The following is a 14,109-nucleotide window of genomic DNA, read 5'->3' as shown; positions in this document are numbered from 1 at the left end:
CATAGCAATATCTGCAGCAGAGAACAAATTAAAGAGGGGCAAACTAGAGGAACTGCAGCAGCAGCTGCTCAAACTAGAGCAATAGCTAGAGGATGCTAGGAAGCAGCTGGCAAGCTTAGATTTAGACAGAGCTGAATACTCCCTAATGCGATTAAAACACTCCTTTTATGTAGGGGGAACAAGTGCAGGATGTTGCTGGCAAATAAGCTCAGAGCCCAAAGGCAGGTCACTGGGTGGATTCTTGCATGAAAGATGAAGGGGTGCTTATTGAAGAGGATGGCCTGATCTCATCCAAATTTAGAGACTTCTACCAAGATCTCTATTCGGAACAGCATCACCCCTCTGGCAAACCTGCACGTTACCTTCAGAACATGAACATAACCTACTTGACTGGGGGAGCAGGGGACGGTACTCGATCACCTGATAGGCATAGAGAAGGTCATTGTGTCATATCCAAGCAGACGCCTCTCATGTCTCCAGGGCCCGATGTTTTCCCAGCGTGTGTCTGTAAGATCTTCTGCTCTCCACGGCACCGGACCAGCATACCTGAACAGCCGACTCAAATTCCACGCACCCCAAAGGACCCTACGATCAGCCCAGCTCTCCTACGCCATGGTCCCCCGCACCAGAAAGACCAGATCGGGAGGCCGCTCCTTCTCCTTCCTCGCGGCCAAAGCATGGAACGCCCTTCCGTTCCACCTCAGACAGACAACATCGCTCCCCATCTTCGCAAGAAACCTCAAAATCTGGCTCTTCGACAGACCCCCTCCTTGATGGAATAAAACCTGCACCCCCCCACCTCTAGCGCCTTGAGACCCTTACGGTTGAGTAGTCGCGCTTTAACAAACCCCTGATTGATTGATTGAGCTAACTCCCATCCCTACAAGGCTTTTTAACTCCATCACTGGCCCGGCCTCAGTTCCGCCCTCGATGCTAGAGGTCACAGTTGTTGTCAACCCTAGGCCTGGTAAGGATAGTCGATATTGTGTGAATTTCAGACTCATTTCATTGCTAAACGTTGATGCCAAACGGTTCACTGGCATCTTAGCGGCCCGACTTAATACCTTTGTGCAGGGTCTGGTGGCATTGGACTAGACGGGCTTCATTTCCCAGAGACAATGCGCTGACAGTACGAAATGACTCATAAACATTACCGACAAGTCCAATCGAGTCAAACGTGAAACAATGCTACTATCAGGCGACAGCAAAGAAAACTTTCGAATGCGTGCATTGGCCTACCTGGAGGCGACACTGGGCAGCTTTGGATTTGGGGAGCGCTTTCGCTCCTAGATCCTGAATAATTGCGGGACATCGAAAGCTACAGTAAGTGTGAACAGACCAAATTCTTCATTCTTCCCGGTAAGAAGAGGCACTCTTATTTGCGCTCTATATGGAGCCATTTGCACAGAGAGGGAGGGATCACTCCCAAATTAAGGGGGTGCTGTTTGCGGGGAAAGAGCATCTTATAAGCTTATATGCGGATGATGTTCTGGTCACTTTGGATGACCCTTGGGTCAACCTACCGTATTTCCTGGGGAGATGAAGGAGTTTGGAGAGGTGCCGGGCATCCGCATGAACCTACGCAAGTCGCAGGCCCTCAACGTATCAGTTTCGCCAGACACTATGGCATTTGAAGAGGCGCCTGGCTTCCGCATGGACCTCCCCAAGTTGGAGGCCCTGAACGTATAAGTTTCGCCAGACACAATGGCATATTTAAAACAGAAGCATCCACTCCAGTGGGAAAGTGACTCTATCCCAAACTTAGGGATGCAGTTGGCTCCGATGCCAGAGAAAATAAGAACTGTTAATTATCAAGACTTATTTAAACGGGTGCGGGTCAATCTGGCCCATTGGCAACCTTATCCACTGCCTTTGCTGGGCTAAATAATGGCGCTAAAGATGACGATCCTCCCTAGGATCCTCTTCTTCTTCCAGATTATTCCTTTGATGCCCCACCAAGCATGATCGCCTCCTTACAGGTCTCCTACAACACTTTATCTGGCCAGGTGAATGCCTTTCGCATACAGAAGAGTTAACCTGGTGCCCACATGCGGAGGGGGGGTGGGTTGGGAGTCTCGAGCTAACTTCATTTAGATCAGTCAGTACAACTCTGCTACCTGGATGAATGGTCCAGGGCGGAGTTGCAGAAACCGTAGTTGTTCATGGACCGGGCAATCACCAGGACGTCGTTGGGAAGATTCAATTTTTGACCCATGCGCACAGAGCCCTGAGTCTTTATATATCCCCGGTAATGGGCTTGCTGCTGAGAGTCGGGGACAATCGGGCTATCAAAGGGGGGCTGTCCACCATCTCGTACCCCTCCCCCTGACCCCATTAGTGGGTAATCCAGTTTTTGCCCTGTGCCTGGGGCCCTCCTTTCGAATCTGGCAGGAGACCGGTTGCCGAGCTATTTGGCACTTTATTGACGAGAAGGGCCCTATTCCTTTTGATAATCTACGGAAGGACTTAGCTGTCCCTGAAGCTGAACGGTTCCATTACCTACAGGTCAGACACTGGGTTATGCATCCATCGGTAAGAAAAGTGGCTCAGAGACCATTGACGAAGTTTGAAAAATGACTTCTCGCTAAACGCACTGACACGCACATAGTCTCGTAAATCTATACATTGTGTGCTCCCTTCAATGGCTGAACATAGATCCCCCACACAACTTCGTCGGGAAGCTGAACAGGGGAGGCCACTAGCCAATAAATAATTGAATGACATATACTATAGAGCGCGACACTCAGCACATAATACAAGTAGTGTAGAAACAGCCACGGAAATCGGCACTTATTGGTACCTGACTGCCGTTAGACTCCATATGGGGTAACCTGGCCCACAGTGATGAATGCTGGTGACACTGTTGGGCTACAGGCACTCTTACTCACATTCGGTGGGAATGTCCTAAGTTGAGCTCATTCTGGGAATCCGTGTCAATCGATATCGACACCCATCTTCTGACTTAAATTCTCCCTACACTATCGTAGGTCTCCCCAATGCCCTCCCATTCTCATTTACATTGCGTAGGAGACGTAGTAAAGCCCTAGGAGCGGCAAACCAGACCATTCTGGCACTGTGGGGCACAGAAACAACACCAACATACCTCGGTTGGCTTCACAGCCTCTGGCACGTTCTGGACATGGAAAAGTTAATCCTTACCCTGTCAGCTCAATATGACGCATATAGATCCCCATGGCAACCATGCATAACATTACTATCCCAAGAATTGTGATTAAGGGTGGAGGGGGGCAATTGTTAGTTAAATCTTAAGCTTCACGGCCGAAGTACAATTGCTGGCAGTTACAATGCCCTGCTAAGCTGGTTTTTCCTTCTGTCTATGTGATTTGCTGTAACAATAAACGCATTTACACCATAAATCAGGCCTTTAGTCTTTAGTATGAACTGCAGGGTCTATTCGGGCGTACATTTCCTCATTCTAGAATTTCTTTTCTGATTAGGTTAGGCCCTTTTTAATCAATGAAATTAGCTTTCCAGCCTGCAAACCCTTGTTGACGGCTGTGAGGAAATAGGTATATTGTATAGTGTGGTTGTGTGACCTCACTGTGTAATACACTTACCAACCCCTTTAGGTCCAGTAGGTTTTGTTCATGAAACCCTCAACTCAACCTTGAGTAGCTGTGGCACTGAGCAGCTAGACTTACACAGATGAACTAGTGTAAAGCACATAACCGCACCAAAACAATTGAAGAAATCGATACAGCACTCAAGAAATCAAGAACTCCAATTTATAAAAATAGACTGTATTCTTGTAAGAATTTAAACACTAGAACAAAAAAGATTCACCAGTGGGTTCAGGATATATGGAGTTTTCAAGTAATAATAAATCAAAGTATTTCTACTCCACCACGATCAAGCCTTGGCAAATTCAAAAAATTTGACACCTAAAAAATGTTTCTATGAAAACTGGGTAAGTGTCAATGGGGTGAGTAAAAGTACATGGGGCGACCAACTCTGGCAGGGAGCTAGTCAGGGGAACTAGCCAGGTCCTTGGAAACAATTACCTCCACAAAAGAAGCAGTCTACAAGCATTTCCCAGCCCATTATCCTTGTTGCAATGGATTGTTATTGAGTGTTCCTGATGTAAAGGAAGAAAGATGCTATGGATGCAATGCGGTCGACCGGGTTTTCCTTTGGGGATTCCTTGGTCCACGAAGATGGTGAGGTGGTCCTGGTTGCGTCCCACAAAGCCCTCTCTAATCTGACCGAAATCCAGTCGCCACTGGACTTCCAGTCATCGAGTGTTGCATTCACAGGCCAATCCTTCCTAGGTCGATAACTCACCGTCTGAGGGTCCCAGCAGCTCTCCGACAGTACTCTCTAGCACTCAGGTGCATCAGGTCTTATTCCTTGTTGCCGCATGGCAGTGGTGGTAGTGGCTTGAAGAATGTGTGCTACCAACTTGCCCCAGCAGGCTTCTTCAGCTGTTGTATCCCTGTGCTGCGAACAGGAGGCCAGTCAGCTGGCGCGTGGACTCTTTTGGATTTGCTAGACTCTGGATATGGCTTCTCCCTTGAGCAGGACACAGGAGGTACAGTCACTAGCCAGCAAGTGCAGCCTCTCTATGCTGATGCCTCAGTGCAGCAAGACAGTCTCTTCCTTCAGTGTTTCTTCCAGTTGGTAGAGATCTGAGCTCTGGGTGGCAGGAGGGCCCCATTTGCTTCAGAAATGGCCCGATGGATAGGTTGCGGTTGGTAGTTTCATTTTGTTAAAGTGTTCTTTGCACACTCCGGCACCCGCCATTGTACAATGCCCCTGTTAGTCAGATCCTCAATACATAAAGCAATAGGAGGTGCGTCAGATGATGAAGTCAAGGTAAGCGTAGCAGTTTTTTAAAAAAAACAATGATTCATTTTTTAAATTTTCATGTGTAGTTCCTTATTACAACAGAACAGCTGGGCCACGCGTTTCGTTGCCAAGCGTGGCAACTTCACCAGGGCTGAAAACCAATTAATATAAAAACCCAATCAAAAAGACATATACATAAATCAAGTCACATATATACACATAAGACACATCGTAACCCACACAGGACAAAAACACCAACATAGACATGACTATTTCCTTAAGCCTTCCCGTCAAACATCTTCCCCACCTCGTACTTATCTATACCAGATTAGTACTGATTAATTGGTGGGATAGCCAAAGGGAATCCCCTCCTCAACTACTACCAACAGCCTTATAGGACATGTGCACTATGTGACGTGATTGATGGGAGAGAAACACACTTGTGCAGCCCTAAATGTTTTTTTTTTTTTAATTTGTTTATTGATTTTTCATAATATCAACACAAAAACTCAGCAATTTACAACCATTGCACTACAACATTCTTCTTCGGATACCTTGTTATACACTGTACATATTCAACAAGAGGGCAGGTTTAGGAACATGTGCGTTTATACATCTCACCGCAGGAACTTAGTCAGCATTATCGTTTATTACCTGGGTTTTTAAGTATTCTGTGAGGTATATCCAATAGTCACGTGGTCTCGAACGAGCTGGTAGTTCCTCCTCATACGTATGCAATGTGGTCTGACAATGTGCCATGTCAGCCAACCACTGTTTAATAGTTGGTGTCTGTTTACTGTCCCAGCATAAAGATATTCTACGTTTTGCAAGCAATAGTGCTATCATGCAGAACTTGCGTTTCAAAGCTTCACGTTTGGTACCAGTCCCAGCAGGCAACTTCTCACAGTACAGGCCACCTGCGTCTCAAGCATGTTAGTCAGCATTACAGTTACCTGTTTCCAATAATCATTAATCTTACCACATTCCCACGCCAAATGTAAAAAATCAGCCGGATCATATCCACATCTAGTACATCTCGCCTCCAGCCGTATACCACATTTATAAAGCCTGGCAGGTGTGTGATATGTTTGGTGTAAGTACTTAACATGTAGTATCCTAAGGTTCCCATTCGGGGTCAAGAGTTGTGTTAGTGTGCATGTCGTTAACCATTCTTTTTCTGTTATTGGATCTGTCCGGTACGCATTCCATCTATTCAAAGCTTTTTGTGATGTGTAGCCTATTTCATCTTGTGCTAACTTATAGAGCCGGGATACCAAATGTGTGGTATTAGGTGATGTGATGATATGTTGTAGTGAATGTAGTTGTGCGGGTTCTTTGGGAAATTCCGGGTATAGGTCCTTTACGGCCCTCTTTAATCTGTGATAGTTGAATTTAAACAGCAGGGTCTGGTTTTGGATGTAGGATAGGTCTTGGTCAGTGTTAAAGACTCCATCAGTGTATAGGTCTCCTATAGTGGCTATTCCCACTTGTTGTAGTAAGGCCATACCTATTTTTTTATTCATTACTGATATTTCAGGATGGTTATGCAGTGGCATGGCCGGCACATACAGAGGTAGTTTGTTCGCTAGTTTTCCTAATGTTTGCCAGGCTTTAGCAGTTGTATCAATTGTGTTTATGTCACGTCCATGTAAAGGTGTCCTTTTATATGTCACAATCGCGTCTAATGGGGTCGGAGAAGCATCTCCCTCTTCCACCGCTGTGTGAGTCAAGTAGGGGACTGCATGATACCAGTAAATGGCGTATTGCGCTTGTGCACATAAGTAGTACAGGTAGAAATCTGGTACATTTAGACCTCCCTTAGCATATGGTAAAGTAAGTGTACGTAATTCAATTCTTGCCTGCTTCCCTGCCCATATTAACTTCAATACCATCGATGTAATTCTTTTGAAAACTGCCATTGGCGGCCGTATAGGTATGTTGTTAAATAAGTAGAGTAGTTTAGGTAATATCACCATCTTGACCAACGGTATGCAGTCTGCTAAGGAGAATGGGAGTTGTATCCATCTGCCCACTTTTACCTCTATGTCAGATATAACTCTGCCATAGTTAGTGCGTATCACCAGTACCGGGTCTCTATGAAACCATACACCCAAGTATTTGAAAGGGTCTGTCTGCCATTCTATGGGAAAGTCTATATTATGCGGCATAGTATTATCAGTAAGAGGTACAATAGAGGATTTGTCCCAATTAATTTGTAAGCCTGAATTTCCGCAATTTCCGCAAAATGTAATATATTCACGTATTAAGGAAGGCAGGTTTTGCTCTGGGTCTCTGACATATAGCACCATGTCATCCGTGTATAACGAGATGTGGAGTGGGTGGCTCGGGAACTGCAAAGCCGAATGATGGTGCAGTTGCCTTATCTTACAAGCAAGTGGTTCCAGAGCTAAGGCAAATAACAAGGGGGAGAGGGGGCAGCCTTGTCTTGTACCACGTTCTATCTCAAATGCATCAGAGATATAGCCATTTATTCGCACTCTGGCGACTGGTTTCGTATATAAGAGTTTTATCCATTGGGTATAGATTGGCGGGAATCCCATCCTCTGTAATACTGCGAGTAAATAGTGCCATTCTATGGAGTCGAAGGCTTTTGCAGCATCCAACATAACCGCGACAGCTTTAGTATTGGGGGACAGGTAATGCGCCATAGCAAATAGCGTCCTTGTGTTGTGTGAGGTGGATCGAGATGGAATGAAGCCTGCTTGGTCAGGCAGTACTAGGTTAGTCATGAGGGGCTGTAGCCTATTAGCCAACAGTTTCGCTAATATTTTAGAGTCTACATTAATGAGGGACAGTGGTCTATATGAGTCACAATTTTCTGGATTCTTAGAGGGCTTTAGCAACGCTATTATCACTGCTTCGCGCAGACTCGGGGGCAAAACACCAGTCTCAAAAGCCGTTCCATACATCCTCACCAGGTGTGGGGGTAACACATCAGCGTATGCTCTGTAGAACTCTCCAGTGAAGCCGTCTGGCCCCGGTGCTTTACCGTTTGGCAAGATTTTAATTGTGTCTGTCACTTCTTCTACAGTTATCGGTTAAGACAAATACTGTCTTTGTGAATCCGATAGCCACGCAATGGCCACATCTGCCAAATATGTGAGTACCTCAGTTGTAGATGTGGTGGGCTGAGCTGTGTAAAGTGTCTTGTAAGAGTCCACAAAACTAGCCAATATTGATTGCATATCCGTGCATTTGTTGCCATTTTGGTTTGTAACCTGTATTACGGTTTGTGGGACCTTATTTTCATGTATTTTTGCGGCCAGTACACTACCTGCCCTTCCACCTTCGCCAAATCTTCTAGCCAAGGGTCGCTTATATATATAATTGATCTCGTCTTGTGCAAAGGTTTGGTATTCTGTTAGTGTTTGTCTGATGTCGCCCATCATAGTCGTGTTCTGAGGGCTATCGTATGTAGTTTCTAGTTCGCGGAGGTTTTTTCGCAGCGTGATAACTGTGTTCTTATGTCACGTAATATTCCAGTGGTCGTGCTAATGCAAACACCGCGTATTGTCGCCTTGAATGCTTCCCACAATAGACATGGATCGTCCGTCGATTGTTCGTTATTTATGAAGTAGTCAGTGATATCTGCATACGTAGCGTCTATGAGTGCTTTCGCATTAAATCTCCAACTATATGGGGGTGGCGTGTAATGTGGTATCTGTAATGTTAATACTACCGGGTTATGATATGATAGTGTCTTCGGGATGATAAAACACTGCAAACACATTTGTACACAGCATTGACAGTTGTTTTTTCAGAAATGTATTTATACAATTTTACATAGCGGCTCCCTGGCCCTATGTCAATGTAGAAAAGAATGCATTTCATTGTCTGTATTGTGACCTTGTTTGGTTGCACGTAAGCGACACATCCATTTCACCTCACATTGCCTGAGCAGGAGTTCCCTATCTCCTCCTCTACTGTCAGCCTTCACTTGATCTATCCCATGAAACCAGAAACTCTGATCTCCGGGATGCGTTATCATTGTATGTTCCGCCAGGGGATATCTGCGGTTGCCATTAATTATGGCCCTCCTATGCTCTTGTATACGTTGTTTAAGACTTCTTTTGGTGCTGCCAACGTAGATCATATTGCATGTGCATCCCACCACATACACTACAAAGGTGGTGTTGCAATTAATGAAATGTTTTATTATAAATTTGCAGGGGCTGTTAAACACAAATTCCTTAATCTTGTGGATCCCATATGCGCAAATGTTGCAGGTGTTACATGTGTAAAAGCCTGGTGGCTTCTCAGGGAAACAATAGTCCTTCTGTCTTGTTGTTGTGACATAGCAAGGGCACAGTTCATTCCTAAGTGTACTACTTCTTCGGTAAGTGGTGGAAGGGTTAGGCTTGATGCTGTTCTGCATGCTGGGGATCTCCTGTAGTATGTGCCAGTTCCTTTTGAAAAACCTAAAGATTTTGTCACTATATGTGGTGTGTTGTGTGACGAATCTGGGATTGTTGTTATGCACTTTGTTGTTCTTTATCCTGCTACTATCTTTCAATGTGGCCTCCCTTTCCAATTTGGATGCCCTTGTCTCTGCCATGTCCAGGATCCTATGATCATACCCACTTTCCTGAAATCTTTTAGACAACTTGAAAGTTTTTATAAGTTGTTGCTCTCACTACAATTGCGTCTTATCCTCACCATTTCACCAAGCGGTATGTTTTTAATCACCGATTTGCCATGGGCACCGGTAGCATGAAGTACCGCATTGCAAGATGTTGCTTTAATGGAGAGTGTGCTGTGAACCATCCCATCCGTTATATAAAAATGAAGATCTAAATAGTTCATTTTGTCTTCATGGAAATCCATGGTGAGCTTCACACTAAGGGCCAGATGTATCAATATTGGATTTTGCGATTCCATAATAGCTAATTTTACCGATTCGCCATTATGGAATTGCAAAATGTAATGTATGTAGGATTCGCAATAATAATTGCGATTCCTACATATTTATTATTTGCGACTCGCAATTCGCGAGTCACAAATAAGGACTGGTTTCCCATTCATTCCTGTGTGCCTAAAGGCCCATGGGAATTATTGGGAATTGCATGCGCAATTTGCGAGTACCCAATAGGTACTCGCAAATTGCGCATGCAAGTTCAAGGGTGCCAAATGGACACCCTGTTGCACCCCATAAATATGCATGTGTGCACATGTGGCGCACATACATGCCCTAAGGGCATGTATGTATGCCACATGGCACCTAGAAAAAGCACCGTACAGACTGTGCTTCCTATACCTCCATTTAGGCGGAAATACAAAAGAGGCTTGTTGAGGTCTGTAGGGATGGGATCTCTGTCCGAAAGTATGTGAAAAAATAAAGGGAGTATTGCACTAATTTGAGATTATTTTAAACTTTGATGCTGTTCATTTTAATTGATCATATCTATTTTTTGTATTTTTTATTGCCAAAAAACCCAGAAAAAAGTTCCAGATTTTCCAGACATGTTTAGTAACCTCCCCCATCATCCACGCTACAGTCTATGTCTTGAACTAAAAAACCCTCCACCACAGTCCGTTGATCGACGATGGAAAGGCCATGCTGCACAATACCGGTTAGTGTAAATTTGGTGCTTAGCTGTGTTGATATGTGTAGCGGCGATTTAGATAATGTTGATTAAATAGATGAACCAATGGAAAAGCTTGGACTAAAATGTTAATGCATCCTTATGCATCAGTGGCAGTGCATTGCGACCAAATACCTGATTCTCCCTTATTTGCGCATGGAAGTTGACTTGTTCATACAAATTGCTTACTTTGTGGCTGCAAAACTATGTCCAAAATTTCCATTCACAAAAAGTGGCCCCAGATTGTACACTGACTTTTTGCGAATGGAAAAGAAATTAGCGCACCGACCAATGTACTAATAGATCAGTCCACACAAATCTATATTGTGGTGGGTTGCAGTTTGACCTGCCTCACTGATGTTCATGTAGTATATGACTCAATACAATTGGATGCCATCGTGGTTTTTGTAATTCTTTTTTTTAACTGCAGCACGTTTTCCTGAAAGGAAATGGGGCTGCATAAAAAAAAAAAGTTTAACTTTTTTTTAACGTTTGTTTGAGAATTGGCTGATGTCCCCATAAAGCCTTCCTTTTTGGGAACGTGTTACCACCCTAACTCAGGAGTCAGCAACTCTTCAGTGTTTTAGCCACTGGATTTCAGGCGCAAAACATTGATACTTAACATAACAAATCTCAGTTTTGATGAAGGCCCTAAACACGTCCCTTCCAAAAAGCAATTTGTCCTGCATTTTTAAAACCTTTTTAGGTCTCGCGCCTAGCGTTGCAGTGCGCAGCAACAGTGCTTGCGCAGCACGAGACCTCTTGAAAGGGCTTCAGAGAGCTACCCACACGCTCGTGCGTGTGGGTTTGCTTTGCCCGCCTGTAATTGAATGTCGCGTTTTTTTTTTAAAGACGCAATTGGGCAAGTCCCGCATGTCCCGCCTTTGCTCCGCCCATTCCCACCGGTGGCCAGCACGCGCAGCAGCGAGCGTGCTGGCCACTGGTGGGAATGGGGGTGCCTTTGCCCCTGTTCCTCTGCGGTGCGCGCGTACCAAGACTCTTCTCCACGGCTCAGCACAGTGCCCGCACTCCAGGGGACGCCGCGTCTCCTGGTGCCCAGCCCCTCTGTACCTGCGATGAACGGCCCTAACACGTGACCCACGTTGGATCCCGGAGCAACGGGTACTCGCCAAAAAGTGCTTCAATGCCTCCTATGTAAATGCTAACACAACACAATACAATCCTGGCGTGCTAGGTACGCTGTGTCGTCTTTGTTCTAATAAAATCGCTGCAGGCGAGGGGTGTTGTCAGACGAGACAGCAGGCAGTGCTGTGTGCACACAACAAGGTTACCCCAGGATAGAAACACGTCTCCTGCTGAGGGCACACGTTGAAGCTGCCACAAAGGCATCACAGACGCTTATTAATCACCACTGGGTATGGGCTCCCAAGCAGCAAGGCCAAACCCTGCCTAATATGTGTCATAAAAAAGATGCCAGTGCTGCTAATCCTAATACATGAATTATGTATATTACACACACACGAATAGAACACTATTTGAGACATGTTTGATCTTTTTGAATAAATCTTTTACATTTGCATTATTATTTTAAAGTTCCATTTTTCATTTAGTTATTTATCATTTCCATATTTCAACAAAACATTTCAAAAAGATCTTTTTCATACATACATTCATACACATTCATCATCCTAGGAAAAGATCTTTAGTGATAGTGTGCATGAATGAGTCTGGAAGGGAGGAGCAATAATTATTTGTAAATGTTTTTGTTCTTGATATGTCTTTTTGAAATGTTTTGTTGAAATATGGAAATGATAAATAACTAAATGAAAAATGGAACTTTAAAATAAAAATGCAAATGTAAAAGATTTATTCAAAAAGATCAAAAACGTCACACATAGTGTTCTATTCGTGTGTGAGTAATATAAATAATTCATGTATTAGGATCACAGACGCTGGCAAGATAATCACATCAGCTGCTCCAGCAGAAAATGCCAGAGGGAGTGAGGGGTGGCGGCTGTCTAGTGCAAAGGTTACCAAGCACATTCATCGGCATGCTCCTTGGTGAAAGCACGTGCGGGGCCCTTAACTGAGGCAATGAATTAATAATGTCTTTGCATCTGGTCACTGCTTTACTTAGTTTCCGCCATACGTTTCCTCAACCACGCTGGAAACCTTTTTACGCTGTTGTGGCGATCTAATTTCCTCCCGTCTCATATTTTGGGTCGGCACGTTACGTGTGATCATGGGCTTGTCACAAAGAGGGTGTAGAGTGCTGCTAGGCTAGTGAAAGGTCCCTTGCTGTGGAGGTGATGTCCACTCCAGGTAAACAACCGGTACTTATTGATTCTGGCGGGTCCAACGCCGCCTGATTGGCAAATCTGTTTAGTGGGTAGTAGTCCATACAATGCGAAATAGAAGTGTGGATTGGTAGACAATGGTCCCACAAACTATTCCCACACTGCTCTGCAAATCAACAGAGTCACTCACAGGTGACCAGACAACAATGGAGAGGGTCCCATCTTGTTTGGTGTTGGAGGCGGTGAATTTAAAGTACCTCAGTCCCGGCACTGCCCCTCTTTAGGCGATGAACAAAAATTTATAAACTGGTAGGTCTGGATCTCTCTAACCTGTATGCTGTATGATTAATGAGTGTACATTGGCTACGTAACCCTAGGGATAGGTCTGCAGACTGAAAGCTGACCTTGCCTCCTAATCTGTGTTACTTGTTTTCTGATGGACACTGTTTCTGTATCCCAAGGGCCGTGTACATCCCGATGTGCTGCAAAAGAAATTGCATCTAAAACGGAATACCAGCTGTGGTGCAAATTGTGCACTAAGGGTTTCTACTTGTTGAGTTTGGAATTGACTGTTTCTCGCAGCCTTGCAGACGGAAACATGAATGTATGTGTGTGTGTTTGGTGTGTGCGTGCCTGGGCGTGTGTGCGCATATGTGTATGTGTGCATGCCTGTGTGTGTTTGCCTGTGTATGTGAATGCATCTGTGTGTGTGTGCGTGCCTGCGTGTGTGTGCGCGCATCTGTGTATGTGTGCGTGCCTATGAGTGTGTGCCTGTGTATGTGTGCGCATCTGTGTGGGTGTGCATCAGTGTGTGTGTGCGTGCCTGGGCGTGTGTGCGCATCTGTGTGTGTTTGCCTGTGTATGTGAAAGCATCTGTGTGTGTGTGTGTGTTTGCCCGTGTATGTGAAAACATCTGTGTCTGGGGATGTGTGCGTCCCTATGTGTGGATGCCTGTATATGTGTGCGCACCAGGGACTGTGTGTGCATGCCTAGGCGTGTATGCGCATCTGTGTGTGTGTGTGTGTGTGTGCCTGGGCGTCTGTGTGTGTGTGCATGCTTGTGTATGTTTGCCTGTGTATGTGTAAGCATCTGTGTGTGTGTGTGTGTGTGTGTGTGTGTGTGTTTGCCTGTGTATGTCAAAGCATGTGTGTGTGTTTGTGCATGCCTCTGTGTGTGTGCGTGCGTGTCCAGGGCAATGCAATCCTGCACTTCTGTCAAGATTAACATAAAAACAAGCATTCTGATAGATACATCTGCCGTATGGATTCCTCACCTTGTGAATATCCCCCTTGCGTCAGCAACGTTCGGAATTTTTCTTCGTAGCACGCCGGCGTGGACGACGTCATAGGAGCACGGCATCGCGCACGACTCCGCCTGACGTCGCCGACTCCTTATCAGACCCACGTCGGCGTGATGACGTCAGTTCCCTTTTTTCCGCGTCG

At 45.1% G+C, this 14,109-nt stretch overlaps 1 protein-coding gene across 1 annotated transcript in view; it reads left to right on the top strand.

The window, feature by feature from the left end:
• Nucleotides 1–14,109, top strand: part of CFAP91 (cilia and flagella associated protein 91) — a 449,409-nt gene that overhangs the window by 79,085 nt on the left and 356,215 nt on the right. Inside the window, exon 3 of the mRNA XM_078656654.1 lies at nucleotides 10,264–10,397. Within this exon, the coding sequence (XP_078512780.1) occupies nucleotides 10,264–10,397 (134 nt within the window). The remainder of the gene's footprint in view (nucleotides 1–10,263; nucleotides 10,398–14,109) is intronic.

Source organism: Lissotriton helveticus, chromosome 8, assembly GCF_964261635.1.
Source record: "Lissotriton helveticus chromosome 8, aLisHel1.1, whole genome shotgun sequence".
NCBI lineage: Eukaryota > Metazoa > Chordata > Amphibia > Caudata > Salamandridae > Lissotriton > Lissotriton helveticus.
This window is presented reverse-complemented; position numbering and strand designations above follow the sequence as displayed.